At 46.0% G+C, this 22,327-nt stretch overlaps 1 protein-coding gene across 1 annotated transcript in view; it reads right to left on the bottom strand.

Annotated features, from left to right (window-relative positions):
• Positions 1 to 1,315: 1,315 nt before the first annotated feature.
• The window catches only part of TMIE (transmembrane inner ear), a 32,971-nt gene continuing 11,959 nt past the window's right edge, over positions 1,316 to 22,327 (bottom strand). The window contains exons 2-4 of the mRNA XM_081882761.1: positions 17,843 to 17,960; positions 2,799 to 2,948; positions 1,316 to 1,865 (exon numbers count right to left, since the gene is read on the bottom strand). Of these exons, the coding sequence (XP_081738887.1) occupies positions 1,759 to 1,865; positions 2,799 to 2,948; positions 17,843 to 17,960 (375 nt within the window). The 3' untranslated portion in view covers positions 1,316 to 1,758. The remainder of the gene's footprint in view (positions 1,866 to 2,798; positions 2,949 to 17,842; positions 17,961 to 22,327) is intronic.

Below are 22,327 nucleotides of genomic sequence, written 5' to 3'. Positions count from 1 at the left end.
GTCTCATCTGCCAGAATGTCAAAGTTACCGATGGACACTCCTTCCTCCAGCAAAGTGAACAAGGTGATAATGAGGCTTTGAAGTGGGTGCTTAGCATAGAAAACAAGGGAAATGATCCAGAAGAGGCTTTGTTGTGTTGTTTAGTTGTTTAGTCGTCTCCAACTCTTCGTGACCCCCTGGACCAGAGCACGCCAGGCACTCCCGTCTTCCACTGCCTCCCGCAGTTTGGTCAAACTCTGGCTGGTAGCTTCGAGAACACTGTCCCACCATCTCGTCCTCTGTCGTCCCCTTCTCCTTGTGCCCTCCATCTTTCCCAACATCAGGGTCTTTTCCAGGGAGTCTTCTCTTCTCATGAGGTGGCCAAAGTATTGGAGCCTCAGCTTCAGGATCTGTCCTTCCAGTGAGCACTCAGGGCTGATTTCCTTCAGAATGGAGAGGTTTGATCTTCTTGCAGTCCATGGGACTCTCAAGAGTCTCCTCCAGCACCATCATTCAAAAGCATCAATTCTTCGGCAATCAGCCTTCTTTATGGTCCAGCTCTCCCTTCCATACTGGGAAAAACTATACAGTGGTGCCTCGCTAGACGAAATGAATTCGTTCCGCGATTCTCTTCGTTTAGCGGGTTTTTCGTCTTGCGAAGCAAGCCCATTGACAGCTTAGCGGATTAGCGCTACAGCTGTCAAGCGGCTTCCAGCGATCAGCTGTTAAGCGGCTTATCAGCGGAACAGCTGATAAGCGGCTTAGCGGCTTAAGAAAAGGGTGAAAAAAGCGAAAAAAACCCGCGGGGGGATGCAAGATTTTTTTCGTCTTGCGAAGCAACCCCATAGGGGAATTCGTTTTGCGAAGCGCCTCCAAAACAGAAAACCCTTTCGTCTAGCGGGTTTTTCGTCTTGCGAGGCGTTCGTCTTGCGGGGCACCACTGTAGCTTTAACTATACGGACCTTTGTTGGCAAGGTGATGTCTCTGCTTTTTAAGATGCTGTCTAGGTTTGTCATTGCTTTTCTCCCAAGAAGCAGGCGCCTTTTAATTTCGTGGCTGCTGTCACCATCTGCAGTGATCATGGAGCCCAAGAAAGTAAAATCTCTCACTGCCTCCATTTCTTCCCCTTTTCTATTTACCAGGAGGTGATGGGACCAGTGGCCATGATCTTCATTGTTTTGATGTTGAGCTTCAGACCACATTTTGCGCTCTCCTCTTTCACCCTCATTAAAAGTTTCTTTAATTCCTCCTCACTTTCTGCCATCAAGGTTGTGTCATCTGCATATCTGAGGTTGTTGATATTTCTTCCGGCGATCTGAATTCCAGCAGAGGCTAGGTACGTCTTCTTCTCTTCTTTGGCGAGGTTCCTACTTCATGCAAGCCATTTGAATGGGAACGCTCTCCTTTCGCAAGGTGAATTTCTGGTTAAAAGCTAATGCTAGCGTTCCAGACGGCTGGAGACCTTTTGTTGAAGCTTGGCAGGTTTTTTGTTTTAAAGCAAATTAAATTGACTGCAATCTGAAGGGAGCACCATTGAGTTCAATAGAGCTAAATTGAGTGTTATGCTTTGCCTGTTTCCGTGGCTGGAATATCCTCTTTATGTAGCGAGAGAGAGAGAAAGCGGTAAGAGGAAAACGGCAGAATCAGAGAAGGAAGATCTGGAAGGAGGAGGTCGAAAGCAGAGGGAGGCGGCAGAATCTCAAAAGTCTCTACAGCAGAGTCCTTCTCCAAAGAAAACGAGAAAACAGCCAAAGGGAAGTTGTAGGCAGAGAGTGCCCCCTAGTGGATTGGCAGTGCTATTTCGTCTTCCTCTTTCACCACCGGCAGAGAACTTAGAGGAAGGGAGTCGACTTGCCCAGAGAGAGTTGGGAGGTTTTCAGTGGAGCCTGAAAGGGGCAGAGAATCAGAAAAGGATATAAGAGAGACTGAGAGAAAGAGAGAACAGTGAAACAGCAAAGGGAAGGGAAATGAAGGAGAACCTTTGAGGTCTAGCAGCATGCTTAATCTTGAAATATTATTATTATCATCATCACCATTATTTGCATACAGTGGTACCTCGGGTTACAGACGCTTCAGGTTACATACACTTCAGGTTACAGACTCCGCTAACCCAGAAATAGTACCTCGGGTTAAGAACTTTGCTTCAGGATGAGAACAGAAATCACACGGCGGCAGCAGCAGGAGGCCCCATTAGCTAAAGTGGTGCTTCAGGTTAAGAACAGTTTCAGGTTAAGAACGGACCTCCGGAAAGAATTAAGTACTTAACCCGAGGTACCACTGTACTGCTCTCCAGCCACAGATAGCGATACGGTTCACAATGCAAAAAAATAAGATAAAAAAACACACAAAATGCATGACAAAAACAAGAACAAAAACAAACCAATAAGGGGATGGAATGTAGCAGGTGAACACACACACACACACAACACACCCTGCACACAACAGGGTTTGAATTATGAAAGGAAAGGAACGGAAGTGTCGCTGACAAGTCCCACCAAATCACACACATAAACGCCATCTCTACAAAGTATAGGAATAACACATGTAGTTTAGTGGTGAATTTTGGACCCAATGGAGAGGTAAAAGATTTGGATTAAAGATGCAGGAGGAAAGGGTTAACATTCCCTCCACAAAGGGGAGGAGGGAAGTCCACGAGATTCCTTGGAATCTTGTCTTTATGACCTATGTTTGATAGATGACTGTAAAATTTTAATCTGAAAAACCAAACAACAACAACAACAACAACAACAACAACAACAACAACAACAACAACAATAATAATAATAATAATAATAATAATAATAATAATAATAAACTACCTCCTGGGATCTCAGTGAGCTCATTGAGCGGAGGCACCGTGTCCAGCTTGTCTGCGTAGGTCTTGGCAGCCTGGCGTTTGGCGTAGCGCGCCTCAATCTCCTTCTTGGTCCGAGGAATACGGCATTTGAAGATGCAGCACAGAGTGATGACTGCAGGCAGCGAGAAAGACAAGGGGGAGTTTAGCTCGGGCTGCAAGGGCTTAAAACCACACAGCAGCGGGTGGGGAGAGGAAGACTGTAGGTCATACTCAACAGAAGACTATCTAGGCTCTTCTTGGAGAGCTCAAAAGAGAGTCTGGGCAAGGGATTCACGTGCCAAACTCATCTCAAAAAGGTAAAGGGAAAGGACCCCTCAGGACGCGGGTGGCCCTGTGGTCTAAACTACTGAGCCTCTTGGGCTTGCCAATCGGAAGGTTGGCGGTTCGAATCCCCGCGATGGGGTGAGCTCCCATTGCTCAGTCCCAGCTCCTGCCAACCCAGCAGTTCGAAAGCACACAGTGCAAAGTCACTTCCACCCTACAGAGGAGGTTGGGATTGCGAGCATCATGGCCCCAACATGCACATGGCGGCCGAAGCCCAGCCCCCACATGATTGGGGGAATCCCCGGCTGCGTCACCCCCTGTCAATCGGCTGGCTTTGGGGACGTGGCCTGCCCGATTTTAAATGCAAGCGCAGCCAGGGTTCTCCCTCTTTTGCCACTTCCAGCTGCTCCGGTTTCCCACCCTCCTACCCTTTAAGGTTTTCATTCCTTGACCTTGCTATGGACCTTGGTTGGTCGCCATTAAGGGGCCTGGTAGGAATTTTTCCACTTGGCAAATTGGCACCAGCCACTTGGTTTTCGCCTACCTCGTAGCAAATCGTCACAACTTCCTTGGTATTGGCGGTTAGGCATTGGCATTGTTCAGTAGATGGAAGAGGAGAGGTAGCGCCATCACCTGCCCCACATATTGAAGGGTAGTTCGTTAAAGGATTCCGGGGTGTGTGGCTCTGTCCGAAGCCTGGGGAGGTGAGGGCCTAAGGCACACCCCCTATTGGTGACCCCCAGGGGAGTTCCTAGTTGATGTGCATCAGCAGGACTCCCCCTACTGGTGGTTAACCCTTCCCAGTCTTCAAGCGGACAGGCTGAAGTCGGATATAGTTGGTTAGGACCAATGCCTAAGCCAATACCGCTCATCACCTGTAACCAATAAAGGTGTGGCCTTATTTAGCCCATTAACCTTAAATAATTGTATCATGTGTCTTTATTTCCACTGGGGGAGGAACTCGCCACGCAAGTAGATAAATAGGTACCACTCCCGCGGGAAGGTAAACGGCATTTCCGTGCGCTGCTCTGGTTCGCCAGAAGCGGTTTAGTCCTGCTGGCCACATGACCCGGAAAAACTGTCTGCGAACAAACACCGGCTCCCTCGGCCAGTAAAGCGAGATGAGCGCCGCAACCCCAGAGTCGTTCGCGACTGGACTTAACTGTCAGGGGTCCTTTACCTTTACCTTTAAAGGACCCCTGGATGGTTAAGTCCAGTCAAAGGCGACTATGGGGTTGTAGTCCTCATCTCGTTTTCAGGCCGTGGGAGCTGGTGTTTGTCCGCAGACAGCTTTCCGGATCATGTGGCCAGCAGGACTAAACCGCTTCTCTTCTGGGTCTGCAGTGCTATGACTCTAAAATCTTTCAGATGCGTTCAGAATTTCAGGAGCCAGAGGCAAAAGGGAGCAGAGCTATGGGTGTGAATTCCACCTTTGCAAAACGGTTTACAACCATGCAAAAGCCAGAGGTTTCTCGACAGGCTTGTGCCCATTTTCCAGCCAGGCAATCTAGAGGCATTTTAAGCAACCGGAATGTGTTGACCCCGTGAACTGTCCCACAATGCATTTTCCACCGATATTCTTTAGAGGAAGGCACTTTAAAAGCAGGCAGGGCGTGTAAGATAAGCTCCTCCTCCTAAGGCAGTTTATATAAATACACCTTGAGGGGTTTTTTTAAGCCTCCCTGCATGTAGAAACCTAGCATCTCAGGGAGAAGAGTCCAGGCTCCTCTGACATGCTCATTCTGCAGAGAACTCTTCCCCAACCCCTAGTGAACAGCATTCAAGCACATTTAAAAAAACTAAATATATTAAACAGCTCCTGGCAGTAATATACTCTGCTGCCCTTTTATGACCGGATGAAGCTGAGCTTTCAACCCAGACGAAAATGAGGGCTTGTTGCAGTTCTCTCATCCCTCAGATAAGAGGCGTGAACCATCTCCAGAGAAATTAAAACCCTCCATTCTAGCTTTCTGTTAGTGGGCAATGATTTATTTCTCCCTTCTGAAAATCCATTTCATACCCTCCTTCACTGACACAGATCTTTCAGTGTGTTGGAGGCGATCACTGCCTCCTTTAGTTCTCTGGCAAAGCTTGTTTAAGCTTCAGAGCCTGTGTATGTGAAGGATTCCCTTCACTGAATTGCACACCGTGATAACAGAGGGAGGAGATCCCCTGAGCACGTGCAGAGTGCCTTTCGCCGACGACTGAGAAACCCCAAGCAGCTCTGCCCCATCTGGGATTAACATATCCAGGCAGGTTAAGGAGGATCTCAGTGTCCGATGTGTGGGGTAATGAGAAGCCTCAACTTGGGAGGAAAAAATAGGAGGCAGGAGAGGATGAAAAATGAGGAACGCATCGGGCAGGAAGGAAATGATAGAGCATTTGTTATCGTTCAGCAACGATGGAATTGGAAACCATAAATTAGAGGAAGTTAAAAAAAATAAAAAGCCTTGCTGTGAGCTGAGGAGACAAGATAGCAAAGCATTTAATCAGCCTTTAAGGAAGGCTGCGGTTGTCTTAACAAATGAAATGAACCATCCCATGGTTAATAATGTTGGTGATTTCTGCAGATCAATTCCAATGCTGTACAGTGGTTCCTTGGTTCTCAAACGCTTTGGTACTCAAACAACTTGGAACCCGAACGCTGCAAACACGGAAGTAAGTGTTCCGGTTTGCGAACTTTTTTCCGAAGTTTGAGTGTTACACTGAGGTCTGTTTTTGCTATTTATTTTTCATTTTTGCAGCTCTTTTTTTATTTTTGTGACTGTGTGCAACCCAGTTTAGCTACTGATGGATTGGTTGTGTGCCTGCAATACATTGTTTATTGCTTTCATTTTATGGATCAATGGTCTTGTTAGATCATGGGTAGGCAAACTAAGGCCCGGGGGCTGGATCTGACCCAATCACCTTCTAAATCCGGCCCGCGGATGGTCTGGGAATCAGCGTCTTTTTACATGAGTAGAATGTGTGCTTTTATTTAAAATGCATCTCTGGGTTATTTGTGGGGCATAGGAATTCATTCATTTCCCCCCTTCAAAATATAGTCCAGCCCCCCCCCACAAGGTCAGAGGGACAGTGGACTGGCCCCCTGCTGAAAAAGTTTGCTGACCCCTACGTTAGATAGTAAAATCCATGTTAAATTGCTGTTTTAGGGGTTGTTTTTAAAAGTCTGGAACGGATTAATCCCTTTTGCATTACTTTCTACGGGAGAGCATGCCTTGGTTTTGGAACGCTTTGATTTTGGAACGGGCTTCCGGAACTGATTAAGTTTGAGAACCAAGGTACCACTGTAGTTTGAAAACCTCTCGGAAAGCTTGGGTGCTTAATCACCATTCAGAGAAAGGGTTTTGAGTCCTGGATGGCTGTTGTGCTTCTTGCGAACGGTTGCAGTGGAAGGCCGCATTAGCTAAAGAGGTTCCTCGGGTTAAGAACAGTTTCAGGTTAAGAACGGACCTCCAGAACGAATTAAGTTCTTAACCCAAGGTACCACTGTAATTCCCTTGCGATTGTCAGTCTGTCTCCCGTATGAAACGGAAAAGACTACTGTATTTTTTGCTCTATAAGACGCACCAGAACACAAGACGCACCTAGTTTTGGGAGGAGGAAAACAAGAAAAAATATATTCTGAATCTCAGAAGCCAGAACAGCAAGAGGGATCGCTGTGCAGTGAAAGCTGCGATCCCTCTTGCTGTTCTGGCTTCTGGGATAGCTGCGCAGCCTGAATTCGCTCCATAAGACGCACACACATTTCCCCTTACTTTTTAGGAGGGAAAAAGTGAGACTTACAGAGCAAAAAATACGGTACATTGAAGCGCTCCCCCTTTGTAGCTGCTTGGCAAGAGGGTGGTTTTAAAATAGAAAGATTAGATAGCTAGATAGATGATGATAGATGATAGATAGATAGATAGATAGATAGATAGATAGATAGATAGATAGATGATAGATAGATAGATGATAGATAGATGATGATAGATGATGATAGATGATAGATAGATAGATGATAGATAGATATAGATAGATAGATGATAGATGATAGATAGATAGATAGATGATAGATTAGATAGATAGATAGATGATAGATAGATAGATAGATAGATAGATGATAGATAGATAGATAGATAGATAGATAGATAGATAGATAGATAGACAGACAGACAGACAGGCAAACAGATAGAAGCTTGAAAGCTCTGGTCACTTTCACCATCCAAAACAGTGGTGCTTATTTAACGGTGCAAATCCTCTCCACACCAAACCCAGGCTCTGTTCCTTCCTACTTCAGATGCCAGCGGTGAAATTAGAGCCCTAATGCTGGAATCGTGCATCCCAGCGTGGATTTAATGGCCCGAGCAATTGAATGTTTGCCATTTTTAAGTGCCTGTGACAGCGCACATTTCTCTCCCCAGGAATCAAATCCCCTGCTCCTTTACAAATGTAAAAACCCATCAGGCTTAACATGCAGGGAGTGTTAAAACAAGGAAAATACTCAAAGGTAATAATAATAATAATACGCATTCACTGGAGGTTTATAAGCAGAGGTTGGATGGCATCAATGCCAGGGTTTCTTTAGCTGTGATGATGATAATAATAATAATAATAATAATAATAATAATAATAATAATAATAATAATTTATTTATACTCCTCCCATCTGGCTGGGCTTCCCCAGCCACTCTGGGCGGCTTCCAACAAAATATTAAAATACAGTAATACATCAAACATTAAAAGCTTCCCTAAACAGGGCTGCCTTACATTCTTCTTCTTCTTTGGCGATCCTTCGTAGCCGAGTAAGATTGTCTTCCATAAACACAGTTTTAACAATGAGTCTGTAAGTGACTGTGGAGGCCAATTCTGGACCCACATGTCCTTCCACAGTGGGGACATTGGTTTCCAGGCAGGAGTTGATCACGGTGTGGGTTTGCCAAGCATGCCTTCCTCTTAGCACCTTTCTCCCTTGCGTCCTGAGTTTGAGTGTCTTCAAAGCCCATGACACCTTTGGCAAAGGCTGTTCTCCACCTGGAGCGTTCGCAGGCCATTGTTTCCCAATTGTTGGGGTTTATAATACATTTTTAAAGATTTGCCTTGAGACTGTCTTTAAACCTCTTTTGTTGACCACCAGCATTACGCTTTCCATTTTTAAGTTCAGAATAGAGTACAGTGGTACCTCGGGTTACATACACTTCAGGTTACATATGCTTCAGGTTACAGACTCCACTAACCCAGAAATATTACCTCGGGTTAAGAACTTTGCTTCAGAATAAGAACAGAAATCGTGCAGCAGCGGTGCAGCGGCAGCGGGAGGCCCCATTAGCTAAAGTGGTGCTTCAGGTTAAGAACAGTTTCAGGTTAAAAACAGACCTCCAGGACGAATTAAGTACTTAACCCGAGGTACCACTGTAGTTGCTTTGGAAGACGATCATCAGGCATCCGCACAACATGACCAGTCCAACGAAGTTGATGTTGAAGAATCATTGCTTTGACACTGGTGATCTTTGCTTCTTCCAGTACACTGATATTAGTTCGCCTGTCTTCCCAAGTGATGCATAAAATTTTTCGGAGACACCGTTGACGGAATCTTTCGAGGAGTTGGAGATGGCGTTTATAAGTGGTCCGTGTTTCACAAGCCTACAGCAAGGTTGGTAGTACCATAGCTTTGCAAACAAGCATTTTGGTTTCCCTGCAAATGTCCTGGTCCTCAAACACTCTGCGCTTCAATCGGGAGAAAGCTGCACTCACAGAGCTCAGGCAATGCTGGATTTTAGCATCAGTCATAGAATCATAGAATCATAGAGTTGGAAGAGACCACAAGGGCCATCGAGTCCAACCCCCTGCCAAGCAGGAAACACCATCAGAGCACTCCTGACATATGGTTGTCAAGCCTCTGCTTAAAGACCTCCAAAGAAGGAGACTCCACCACACTCCTTGGCAGCAAATTCCACTGTCGAACAGCTCTTACCGTCAGGAAGTTCTTCCTAATGTTTAGGTGGAATCTTCTTTCTTGTACTTTGGAACCATTGCTCCGTGTCCGCTTCTCTGGAGCAGCAGAAAACAACCTTTCTCCCTCCTCTATGTGACATCCTTTTATATATTTGAACATGGCTATCATATCACCCCTTAACCTCCTCTTCTCCAGGCTAAACATGCCCAGCTCCCTTAGCCATTCCTCATAAGTCATCATTTCCAGGCCTTTGACCATTTTGGTTGCCCTCCTCTGGACACGTTCCAGTTTGTCAGTGTCCTTCTTGAACTGTGGTGCCCAGAACTGGACACAGTACTCCAGGTGAGGTCTGACCAGAGCAGAATACAGTGGCACTATTACTTCCTTTGATCTAGATGCTATACTCCTATTGATGCAGCCCAGAACTGCATTGGCTTTTTTAGCTGCCGCGTCACACTGTTGGCTCATGTCAAGTTTGTGGTCAACCAAGACTCCTAGATCCTTTTCACATGTACTGCTCTCAAGCCAGGTGTCACCCATCTTGTATTTGTGCCTCTCATTTTTTTTGCTCAAGTGCAATACTTTACATTTCTCCCAATGTCGGCCTTTGTGGATTGGACTAGATGATTTTTGGGGGTGCCCTTCCAACTCTACAATTCTATGATTCTACAGGCTAAAGCCAGCCCACCCTGACTCTAAAATGATCCAGATCCTATTAACTCCTTCTTTTCATCATAGGCTGCAGAGATCGGGAAGTTCCCTGGAGTATCAAATTCTTTCTTTCCTGAAATCCGTCAGAAAACAGCATGAATCACTCTTAAACAATGTTTGACCTGCCTCTTCCTATCTGAGCAAAGGTCTTAGGACAATCCCTGCATACCAACCCAGATATGTAGACTATTTGCATGCCTTTCAAGCTGATCTTAGCTTATCGCTGATTTAAACGGCCATTCGCATGCTTTAAAAAGCTGTTTTCCACTCTTTTTAAGCATGGTTTTATTGCTTTAAGCTTAGGCACAGACTACCTGAAGGACAGTGCAAAACGAACAAGGCTCTGAGGTCTTCAGAGAGCCTCAGAAGAATGCTTGGTGGTGAACACAGGAGAGGGTCTTCTCCCTGGCTGGGCTTTCTGTGAATCTACACCTCTACTGCTGCCTTCAGAGGTCTTTGATCTCCTCCACCAGAATTAGGGTTTGGTCATCCCATGAATGGTCAAAGAACAGCCCCTTTCTCAGATCCCGCCTTCAGGAAAACTTCAAAGCATTTCTGGGATGAAGATAAGAGGACAATCCTGTCACCATGAAATTTCTCGCCTTATCTCCCTGCTCTGAACTGAAACCAGCACCTCCCAGGCCAGACAGGCCTGTCTCGAGAATTTCTTAACCCTCCAGATCTGATGCCGGGCAAATCCTGGCTATGCATTCTGGAGGAAGGAACTCTGCGTTCAGCCAAAGAGCCACCATTTTTCACCCACAAAGCCCTGCCATTTATTTACCTTTCTTCCTGGAGACGGTGAGCTTCGAGCCCTAAGAAGATGGGGTCACCTCCTCTGCGTGGACAGGTGGTAAGTTGTGGGGCTCAATGTTGTTGTTGTTTAGTCATTTAGTCGTGTCCGACTCTTTGTGACCCCCTGGACCAGAGCACGCCAGGCCTTCTTGTCTTCCACTGCCTCCCACAGTTTAGTCAAACTCACGTTGGTAGCTTCGAGAACACTGTCCCACCATCTCGTCCTCCGTCGTCCCCTTCTCCTTGTGCCCTCCATCTTTCCCAACACCAGGGACTTTTCCAGGCAGTCTTCTCTTCTCATGAGGTGGCCAAAGTCTTGGAGCCTCAGCTTCAGGATCTGTCCTTCCAGTGAGCACTCAGGGCTGATTTCCTTCAGAATGGAGAGGTTTGATCTTCTTCAGTCCATGGGAATTTTGCATACATTCAGGGGCGGGGGATCTGTTGACTTTCAGACGTCCTTGGACTCCAATTCCCATGAGCCCCTGCCAGCATGGCTAATGCTCAGGGTTGATGGGAGCTGGAGTCCAGTTTCACCTGGAGGACTATAAATTCCCCATCCTTGTTCTATTATCTTAGTAGGGCCAGTTCTGGGGTGACATCTAATACTAGCTTAGCTATTTTGCATATACGGATGATACCCAGCTCTACCTCTCTTTCAAATCAGAACCAGTGAAGGCAGTGAAGGTCCTGTTTGAGTGTCTGGAGGCGGTTGGAGCATGGATGGCAGCTAACAGATTGAGGTTGAATCCTGACAAGACAGAAGTACTGTTTTGGGGGGACAGGAGGTGGGCAGGTGTGGAGGACTCCCTGGTCCTGAATGGGGTAACTGTGCCCCTGAAGGACCAGGTGCGCAGCCTGGGAGTCATTCTGGACCCACAGCTGTGCATTGAGGCACAGGTCAATTCTGTGTCCAGGGCAGCTGTTTATCAGCTCCATCTGGTACGTAGGCTGAGACCCTCCCTGCCAGCAGACTGTCTCACCAGAGTGGTGCATGCTCTGGTTATCTCCCACTTGGACTACTGCAATGCGCTCTGTGTGGGGCTACCTTTGTAGGTGACCCAGAAACTACAACTAATCCAGAATGCGGCAGCTAGACTGGTGACTGGAAGCAGCCGCCGAGACCGCATAACACCAGTCTTGAAAGACCTACACTTGCTCCCAGTGCGTTTCCGAGCACAATTCAAAGTGTTGGTGCTGACCTTTAAAGCCCTAAATGGCCTCTGTCCAGTATACCTGAAGAAGCATCTCCACCCCCATCGTTCTGCCCGGACACTGAGGTCCAGCTCTGGGCTGCTTCCAGCAGAATATTATAATACAATAACCTATTAAACATTAAAAGCTTCCCTAAACAGGGCTGCCTTCAGATGTCTTCTAAATGTCTGGTAGTTGTTTTTATCTTTGACATCTGATGGCCAGTAAACCTTGCCAACCCCTGTTCTAGATGGTAGGTTGGTCATCGCAAGGCATCAGGGTCAAACCCAAGGCCTGGTCAGGGTTGCCAAGTTGACCAAAAATGGCACCGTGAGCCACATCAGGCCTGCAAGTCGGGGGTCTCCTCCAAAGTCAGTTGGGGTGCAAGTGGGAACTCAATGCTGTGCTGTTGAATTGCATCAACTAGTTCCTTGGGAGGTGATGATAAAGATAAAATTACAGTGGTACCTTGGGTTGCATATGCTTCAGGTTACAGACTCCGCTAACCCAGAAATAGTGCTTCAGGTTAAGAACTTTGCTTCAGGATAAGAACAGAAACCGTGCTCCGGCGGTGTGGTGGCAGCGGGAGGCCCCGTTAGCTAAAGTGGTGCTTCAGGTTAAGAACAGTTTCAGGTTAGGAACAGACCTCCGGAACGAATCAAGTACTTAACCTGAGGTACCATTGTATCTCTTTGTGTTTCATTATGGCTGCCAAAATTAACAGACTCTCCAAGGATCCCTATTTTCCAGGGACGTATTTTGAGAAGCCACTTGATCCTGGAATGTCCCATTTTTTCCTTAGGACGTCCCTATTTTCATCGGAGAAATGTTAGAGGGTATAGAGTTATCTGACCCCCCGAACCATCTGAAGGCAATCCTGTATAGGGAATGTTATTTTTATTATTATATTTTATTATGTTTTTACATCTGTCGGAAGCTGCCCAGAGTGGTTGGGGCAACCCAGTAAGATGTGTGGGGTATAAATAATAAAATAATTACAATGGAATGGGACATCCCTATTTTCACAGGAGAAATGTTGGGGGGTATGAATTAATGGAAGTTTGGCTTTTTGGATACCATTGCCGTTACCCTGAGGTAATAGATCACATACAAACCTCACTTTATTTTGAAAACAATTACAAGTATTCTCCAAAGTCAGCCTTCAGCAGGCTTGTTCTAAAAATGATAGATTCCCTTTCTGCTCCTGGAGATAAATAGCATTGTCGGTGGGAAAACAATAAATGAAATAATCCGAAAGATCCTTCCACTCTGTTTGCTGCAACAAACGATTGCTGACTTGAGAGCGAAATCTGCCTCACTCATGAGTAAAGGCGCAAGGTTGTCTCTTATACCCTTGTCACTTTTGGGGTGACGCATGCTTTTTTTTAAAAAAAAAAAAATCATCACCATTTTTTTCAATACAAACAACAACCGCAAAAAACGCTACAACAAAAGTCATAGTAACAATAACACAATTTGACAATTCAGATTTAAATACACTGATATACCTATGACTGCACCCTTTTAACAATATTTTCCCACCTCTCTCTCCTCCCACCACTGTCCGCTTTATCGCTTAAATATTCCTTCCAGATTTCTTCATATTTATCCATTCTTAATTTGCGTCGACATGCAATTCGTTCATATGTAGCTAATCTGTCCCTATCATCAATCCATGTGCTCAATGGAATCTTTTTGCGGCTCTTCCAATTCATCAAAACAAGTTTTTTTGCTTCTAATATAGCGCGGTACATCCATTTATTTATTTTTCACCCCTTGAAATCTCCCACGTATCCGGAATGTAATTTATAATTAAATTCAATCCCCCTAAATAACAATTTCTCTTTATTACTCTTACTATAAATATCCTCACCTCGCACCAAAATGATCTTATCATCGGGCAGTTAATCATCATATGTACTAAGTTCGCATATTTACTCCCACATCTCCAGCAGTTGTCTGCCCTTGTTATTTTCTTCTGGTATAGTTTTCCTGGGATCCAGTGGACTCTGAATATTGTGCTTAAAAATGTGAATCAGCTAATAATAATAATAATAATAATAATAATAATAATAATAATAATAATTTATTATTTGTACCCCGCCCATCTGGCTGGGTTTCCCCAGCCACTCTGGGCGGCTTCCAACAAAGAATGTGACACAAAAATGTCACATATTAAAAACTTCCCTGAACAGGGCTGCCTTCAGATGTCTTCTGAATGTCAGGTAGATGTTTATCGCTTTGACATCTGATGGGAGGGCGTTCCACAGGGCGGGCGCCACTACTGAGAAGGCCCTCTGCCTGGTTCCCTGTAACTTGGCTTCTCGCAGTGAGGGAACCGCCAGAAGGCCCTCGGAGCTGGACCTCAGTGTCCGGACAGAACGATGGGGGTGGAGACGCTCCTTCAGATATACTGGACTGAGGGCTTTTAGGGCTTTCAAGGTCAGCACCAACACTTTGAATTGTGCTCGGAAACGTACTGGGAGGCAATGTAGGTCTTTCAATACCGGTGTTATATGGTCTCGGCGGCCGCTCCCAGTCACCAGTCTAGCTGCCGCATTCTGGATTAGTTGTAGTTTCCGGGTCACCTTCAAAGGTAGCCCCATGTAGAGCGCATTGCAGTAGTCCAAGTGGGAGATAACCAGAGCATGCACCACTCTGGTGAGACAGTCTGTGGGCAGATAGGGTCTCAGCCTACGTACCAGATGGAGCTGGTAAACAGCTGCCCTGGATACAGATTTAACCTGTGCCTCCATGGACAGCTGTGAGTCCAAAATGACTCCCAGGCTGCGCACCTGGTCCTTCAGGGGCACAGTTACCCCATTCAGGACCAGGGAATCCTCCACACCTGCCCGCCTCCTGTCCCCCCAAAACAGTACTTCTGTCTTGTCAGGATTCAACCTCAATCTGTTAGCCGCCATCCATCCTCCAACCGCCTCCAGACACTCACACAGGACCTTCACTGCCCTCTGATTTAAAAGAGAGGTAGAGCTGGGTATCATCCGCATACTGATGAACACCCAGCCCAAACCTCCTGATGATCTCTCCCAGCGGCTGCATGTAAATGTTGAAAAGCATGGGGGAGAGGACAGAACCCTGAGGCACCCCACAAGTGAGAGCCCAGGGGTCTGAACACTCATCCCCCACCACCACTTTCTGAACACGGCCGAGGAGGAAGGAGCGGAACCACTGTAGGACAGTGCCCCCAGCTCCCAGCCCCTCAAGCTCTCAGAATAAAAGAGTGACAGGCAGCCCTCTGAGCTAATTTAAGAATGTAAACAGAACTTCTGGGTCAGGCCAGTGACCCATCTAGTCCATCTATTCTCACACTGGCCAACCAGATGTGCATTATGGGAAACCAGCAAGCAGGATTCGAACTCTCTTCCCTCCTGTAGTTTCCAGCAATTAGGATTCAGAACCATCACTGCCTCTAACTGTGGAGGCATTGCCCAGTCGTCTTGGCTAGCAGCCATCGATAGCCCTCTCCTCTAATCCTCTTTCAAACCTCTCCAGCTTCGTGGCCATCACTGACTCTTGTGGCAGGAAGTTCCACTGTTTAACAATGTGCTGTGTGAAGAACAACTTTCTTCTATCCATCTTGAATCTCCCAACATTCGTCTTCATTGGACCTCCGCAAGTTCTAGAGATTATTCTGCATGTGATGACATTCCTATCTCGAGTTACAGACGCTTCAGGTTACAGACTCCGCTAACCCAGAAATAGTGCTTCAGGTTAAGAACTTTGCTTCAGGATGAGAACAGAAATTGTGCTCTGGCGGCGCAGAGGCAGCAGGAGGCCCCATTAGCTAAAGTGGTGCTTCTGGTTAAGAACAGTTTCAGGTTAAGAACGGACCTCCAGAATGAATTAAGTTCTTAACCCGAGGTACCACTGTATGCTTTCCCCATGCCATGTATTTTTATAAACTTCTACATGAAGAAGTATTTTTGTGTGTCCATGAATCACCTCTCAGAAGAAGGGAGCGATAGGCAACCCTGGTCTTTGAGCATCTTGGAAACCTGCTCCTGAGTAGACCTGCCTGTGCTGGCTACCTGAAGGGGCCTAAGCCTTCTTGCTTGAGAGCAGAGATGATTTCTGAGCTAACCTGAAGAATAAGTTTTGTTCACGGTTCTGCAGCTGTTGCTTGGGAAGCAAATGCCACTTAAAACCAGGGATTTACTTATGAGTAACATGCATCTCAGAACTGCCAATGGGGGGAGAGTTGCTGTTGCACTCAGGTACTGCTTTTGGCCTTCTGACTGGCCACTTTGGACGGCCAATCAGGACTTAGCTTAGCCCTGTTCCTGATCTAGTACAGCACTTACCTTCTGCTGAGAGGGCCTCTGTGAGCAGGATCATATCAGCAGCCACGGTCTCCTAACCTCCATGGGTTCATTCCTGTCTGGTCATCTGAACATGTTGTTGTTGTTTAGCCGTGTCCAACTCTTCGTGACCCCCTGGACCAGAGCACGCCAGGCACTCCTGTCTTCCATTGCCTCCGCAGTTTGGTCAAACTCATGTTAGTAGCTTCCAGCTTCCGGTCCAACCATCTGGTCCCCTGTTGTCCCCTTCTCCTTGTGCCCTCCATCTTTCCCAACATCAGGGTCTTTTCCAGGGAGTCTTCTCTTCTCATGAGGTGGCCAAAGTCTTGGAGCCTCAACTTCAGGATCTGTCCTTCCAGTGAGCACTCAGGGCTGATTTCCTTCAGAATGGAGAGGTTTGATCTTCTTGCAGTCCATGGGACTCTTAAGAGTCTCCTCCATCACCATAATTCAAAAGCATCAATTCTTCGGTGATCAACCTTCTTTATGGTCCAGCTCCCACTTCCATACATCACTACTGGGAAAACCATAGCTTCTTCTGAACATAGCTGTCAACTTTTCCCTTTTCTTGCGAGGAATCCTATTCGGAATAAGGGAATTTCCCTTAAGAATAGGGAAAAGTTGACAGCTATGCTTCTAAATGAGCAAGAGCGGGGCCAGGGGCGGGGCCATGCACCGGCAAGACCACGCCCCTCTCTGTGCATCATTCACACCTTGTTGTGTGAATGAGTCAACTTTCGAAATTCGCCAGGCGCATTTTGCACCCGGCTATGGGGCACTCGCAACCAAGTAATGATGCCCGGGCAACCAGGATAGCTCCTGACGTTTCCACCACCTGGAGATACAAGTCTGGGGATCCTTGGATCTTGGCTGTTTTCACACACTAGCCACGCATCCTGCATAATTCTATCAGTTCTATTTTTATCTGTGCCATCAGAATGAATTTCAGGAACCCAAAATGAAAAAATACAACTTTTGAGACACCGTCCCCCAAAATGGCAACCAGATGTTCCGTTTTGGCCACTGTAACCCTGGTTTAAGGAGCCCTTTGACACCTAGTTTAGACACTGGTTCCTTGGTTCTCAAACAACTTGGAACCCAAACACTGCAAACCCGGAAGTAAGTGTTCCGGTTTGCAAACTTTTTCCGGAAGCCGAACGTGCTCCGTTTTGAGTGTTACGCTGAGGTCTGTCTGTTATTGTTGTTTATTTTGCCTTTTTGTTTTTACGGCTTTTTGTTTCGTTCTTGTGACTGTGTGGAGCCCAGTTCAGCTACTGATGGATCGATTGTGTGACTGCAGTACAGTGGTATCTCGGGTTACATATGGTTCAGGTTACAGACGCTTCAGGTACAGAAATAGTACCTCAGGCTAAGTACTTTGCTTCAGGATGAGAACAGAAATCGTGCTCCGGTGGCGCAGCGGCAGCAGGAGGCCCCATTAGGTAAAGTGATGCTTCAGGTTAAGAACAGTTTCAGGTTAAGAACGGACCTCCAGAACGAATTAAGTTCTTAACCCGAGGTACCACTGTACATTGTTTATTGCTTTCATTTTACGGAACCATGGCCTCATTAGATAGTAAAATTCATGTCAAATTGCTGTTTCAGGGGTTGCTTTTAAAAGTCTGGAACGGATTAATCCCTTTTCCATTACTTTCTACTGGAAAGTGAGCCTCGGTTTTGAAACGCCTTGGTTTTGGAACGGATTAAGTTTGAGTACCAAGGTATATCTGAGTTTCTGATGCTGGAATGAGGTTCTCGGGGTTAGGATGGAAGGCAGAGAGGCGGGACTTACTGACGCTCATGACAAATAGGGCAAAGATCCCAACCACTTGCCAGAGGCGCAAGCCCCAGATCACCACAGTCTCCGATGTGATGGGGTCCGGTTTCTTTTTCGGCGGCTCGGTCGTGGCCTAAAAAAAGAACAGGAAGTGTTAGAGCATATGGGCAGAAGGGTCAAGGTATCATACCCAGCTAAGCCCTACTCAGAGTAGACCAATTGGAATTAATATATCATTAACTTAAACAAAGGTCCAACAAAGGTCCGTATAGTTCAAGCTATGGTTTTCCCAGTAGTGATGTATGGAAGTGAGAGCTGGACCATAAAGATGGCTGATCGCCAAAGAATGGATGCTTTTGAATTGTGGTGCTGGAGGAGAATCTTGAGAGTCCCATGGACTGCAAGAAGATCAAACCTCTCCATTCTGAAGGAAATCAGCCCTGAGTGCTCACTGGAAGGACAGATCCGGAAGCTGAGGCTCCAATACTTTGGCCACCTCATGAGAAGACTCCCTGGGAAAGACCCTGATGTTGGGACAAGGAGAAGGGGACGACAGAGGACGAGATGGTGGGACAGTGTTCTCGAAGCTACCAGCATGAGTTTGACCAAACTGCGGGAGGCAGTGGAAGACAGGAGTGCCTGGCGTGCTCTGGTCCAGGGGGTCACGAAGAGTTGGACACGATTAAATGACTAAGCAACAACAACAACCACTTGAGTTATATTGTTTTTCCAAGTGAGATCTTCATTAAGGTAAATTCCCTGGAATTTAAAGGAAAAGCCTCTCTCTCTCCACACATACACACACCCGATATACAACAGGGCTAGTTCCCCTCTCTTCCTCCGAAAGTCCAACACCATCTCCTTTGTCTTGCTAATATTTAGGTGCAAGTTATTCTCTAAGGACCATGTAGATACTTTTTGAACCTCTCCGCTGTACACTGATACACCTCCACATGTAATTAGACCCGCTATGGTAGTATCATCTGCAAACTTAATAATTAACAACTAGGTGGGCTTAGTAAGGCTTGTACACAGATTTCAGACTGCAGAGCTCTAACTGCGCAAAAGGAATTCAGAGATGAAATAAAATGGGGGGATGTTCTTACATGCGCACAGCCTTACACCTTGTGGCAGTGAGTTCCACAGTTTCACTATGCGCTTCGGGAACAAAAACTTTATTTTGTCTGCCCTGAATATTTCAACCTGCAGCTTGATTGCATGGCCCAGAAATCTAGTACTATACTACCATTATATCGGCTGCCCTATCGGATAGCGTTCTCTCTCCAGCTCACAAGAATAAAATACAATCAGCAGCAACATAAAAACTTCTTTGGCTGCAGGAAAAGAGATCAAACCAGTTTAGCGCACAAATAAACCATAAATTGCATGTTGGATATTAAGAGGCCAGGTTTGCGTTGTCTTTAAATGCCAGTGCGATGTAGCGGTTTGGCGGTCAGAATAGGACCTGGGAGACGCGGGTTCAAATCTCCACTCAGCCGTGAAGATCACCTACCTAGCAGGGCTATTGGGAGGATAAGACAAGGATTGGGAGGAGAATTATGGACACCACTTTGAGTTTGTGGGAGGAAAGGTGGTGAAGTGTGTGGCCATCTAGTGGCTTTCTGGAGCCAAGTGAAGACAATATTATAAATGTTACACCAATTCTGGCTTCTGAAGATGTTTACGTAGTTCCTTTCATCTCTCATCCTGAGGACTCGGCTAGGTAAAGGTAAAGGGACCCCTGACCATTAGGTTCCGTCGTAGCCGACTCTGGGGTTGCGGCACTCATCTCGCTTTATTGGCCAAGGGAGCCGGTGTACAGCTTCCGGGTCATGTGGCCAGCATGACTAAGCCGCTTCTGGCGAACCAGAGCAGCGCACGGAAACGCCATTTACCTTCCCGCCAGAGTTATCTACTTGCACTTTGATCTGCTTTTGAACTGCTAGGTTGGCAGGAGCAGGGACCGAGCAACAGAAGCTCACCCTGTTGCGGGGATTCAAACTGCCAACCTTCCGATTGGCAAGTCCTGGGCTCTGTGGTTTAACCCACAGTGCCTCCTGCGTCCCTGAGGACTCAGCTATACAGCTGCGAATACCACGTTTTAAGTGAATTTTATTATTACGGTCACAGACCAGTTCCGTCTCACTTACAATATCAGGAAAATCGTAAAACACAAGAGGAATACATTGAATTGCAGTTGGGTACAGCAGAGACAATACAGATATAGCAGTTAATATATATATATATAATCTTGATCACTAAAATACAACCTAAAATTGACATTTAAAACCTTAATCATTTTGGTAGTACAGCTTGTTCCCTTAGTTTTATACAAATTTGACACTAGATGGCGATGATGAGCTTATGGCAAATTCAATATATTTTTCAACACCTGAGTTTCTGGTTTCAGTCACTGCGACGGTTGAATGGTATTGTTCCTCTGCACCTTTTAATCTTGGTCGTTTACACCTGAAAGTTTCAATTGCAATCTTTTTTTACATGTATTTTAATTATGAGGGTTTTTTTGTTTTGTTTTTTGAAATGAGATTCTGTATTTTGACAATGCTGTGCAATTTTGTAAGTGGCTTACAAAATGGAGGCAGTGAGAGATTTTACTTTCTTGGGCTCCATGATCACTGCAGATGGTGACAGCAGCCACGAAATTAAAAGACGCCTGCTTCTTGGGAGAAAAGCAATGACAAACCTAGACAGCATCTTAAAAAGCAGAGACATCACCTTGCCAACAAAGGTTCGTATAGTTCAAGCTATGGTTTTCCCAGTAGTGATGTATGGAAGTGAAAACTGGACCATAAAGAAGGCTGATCGTGGAAGAATGGATGCTTTTGAATTCTGGTGCTGGAGGAGACTCTTGAGAGTCCCATGGACTGCAAAAAGATCAAACCTCTCCATTCTGAAGGAAATCAGCCCCGAGTGCTCACTGGAAGGACAGATCCTGAAGCTGAGGCTCCAAGACTTTGGCCACCTCATGAGAAGAGAAGACTCCCTGGAAAAGACCCTGATGTTGGGGAAGATGGAGGGCACAAGGAGAAGGGGACGACAGAAGACGAGATGGTTGGATAGTGTTCTCGAAGCTACCAGCATGAGTTTGACCAAACTGCGGGAGGCAGTGGAAGACAGGAGTGCCTGGTGTGCTCTGGTCCAGGGGGTCACAAAGAGTCGGACACGACTAAACGACTAAACAACAACAACAAAGCGGCTTAGGAGTCAATCTGGGCACTCAGTGGTTACAAATTAAATAGCAGCAACTCTCCCGATCGGGAAGTAAGCATGACTGTAGAGGAAGCTGCTAGGAAAAGCAGAGCAGAGGAGCAGAGCAAAAGAGCGAAGCAAATAAGTTGGCAACCCCTAGGAAGATTAGAGCGCCCCCGTAATTAATGTTTGAAAAAGCAACTTCAAAGGCAGCAAACCCTTTGAGGGAAGCTTGCGCTGTCCTTAGATCTTTGCACAAGTGAGGATTCAAAACGGAATCAAGCTCAGAGCAAGCTAATAAAAATATTTTTTCCAGCCGTATCTTGCTGGAATACGCGATTGCATTTGCAAATAATGTTGCGGGCAACAGTCTGCGATGCCAATTAAACTGTGTTGCAGCGCCGCGTGCTGTTCAGAGTGCGTACTGCAACTGAGGAAACGCAAACTGGGAGGGGCAGGTTATCTGAATTTAAGATACATTTTCGCTTTTGTTTTTAAACAGTTACTTTCTAGCTGAGTGAATTTTTGGTGCAATTGTAAATACAAAGACAAATTAAAAAGCAAAACGGTATTCCTAAAAACAACCCCCACCCCCCAGAAGAAATCCCTCCTCAAGGCATTTTAATTCCCACTCCCACTGGCAGGCAAATTGCAATCGCTTGGTGCAGTCCTGGAAGGGATCAAAAGGAACGTGAGGGTTTTGTAAAACACCTATTGCATTGGTTTACTCTCTCCCCTTTCTTATTTGAATATGAAATTACAAGATAAGAGGAGAAAGTGCATTAAAAGCTCATTAAAACATTTTTAAAGAAAGAAAGAAAGAAAGATGAAGCATCAAGCCAGGGGCGAAATTAGACTTTACAGTGATACCTTGGTTCTCAAACAACTTGGAACCCAAACACTGCAAACCCGGAAGTAAGTGTTCCGGTTTGCGAACGTTTTTTAGAAGCCGAACGTGCTCCATTTTGAGTCTTATGCTTCCGTTTTGAGTGCCACACTTTCGTTTTGAGTGTGACGCTGAGGTCTGTCTGTTTTTGCTATTTATTTTGCCTTTTTGTTTTTGCTGCTTTTTCGTTTTGTTTTTGTGACTGTGGAGCCCAGTTCAGCTACTGATGGATTGACTGCAGCACATTGTTTATCACTTTCATTTTAAGGATCCATGGTCTCGTTAGAGAGTAAAATCCATGTTAAATTGCTGTTTTAGGGGTTGTTTTTCAAAGTCTGGAATGGATTAATCCGTTTTGCATTACTTTCTATGGGAAAGTGTGCCTCGGTTTGGGAACGCTTTGG

This window comes from Podarcis melisellensis (genome assembly GCF_964234715.1).
Source record: "Podarcis melisellensis genome assembly, chromosome: 12".
NCBI classification, from domain to species: Eukaryota; Metazoa; Chordata; class Lepidosauria; order Squamata; family Lacertidae; genus Podarcis; species Podarcis melisellensis.
This window is presented reverse-complemented; position numbering and strand designations above follow the sequence as displayed.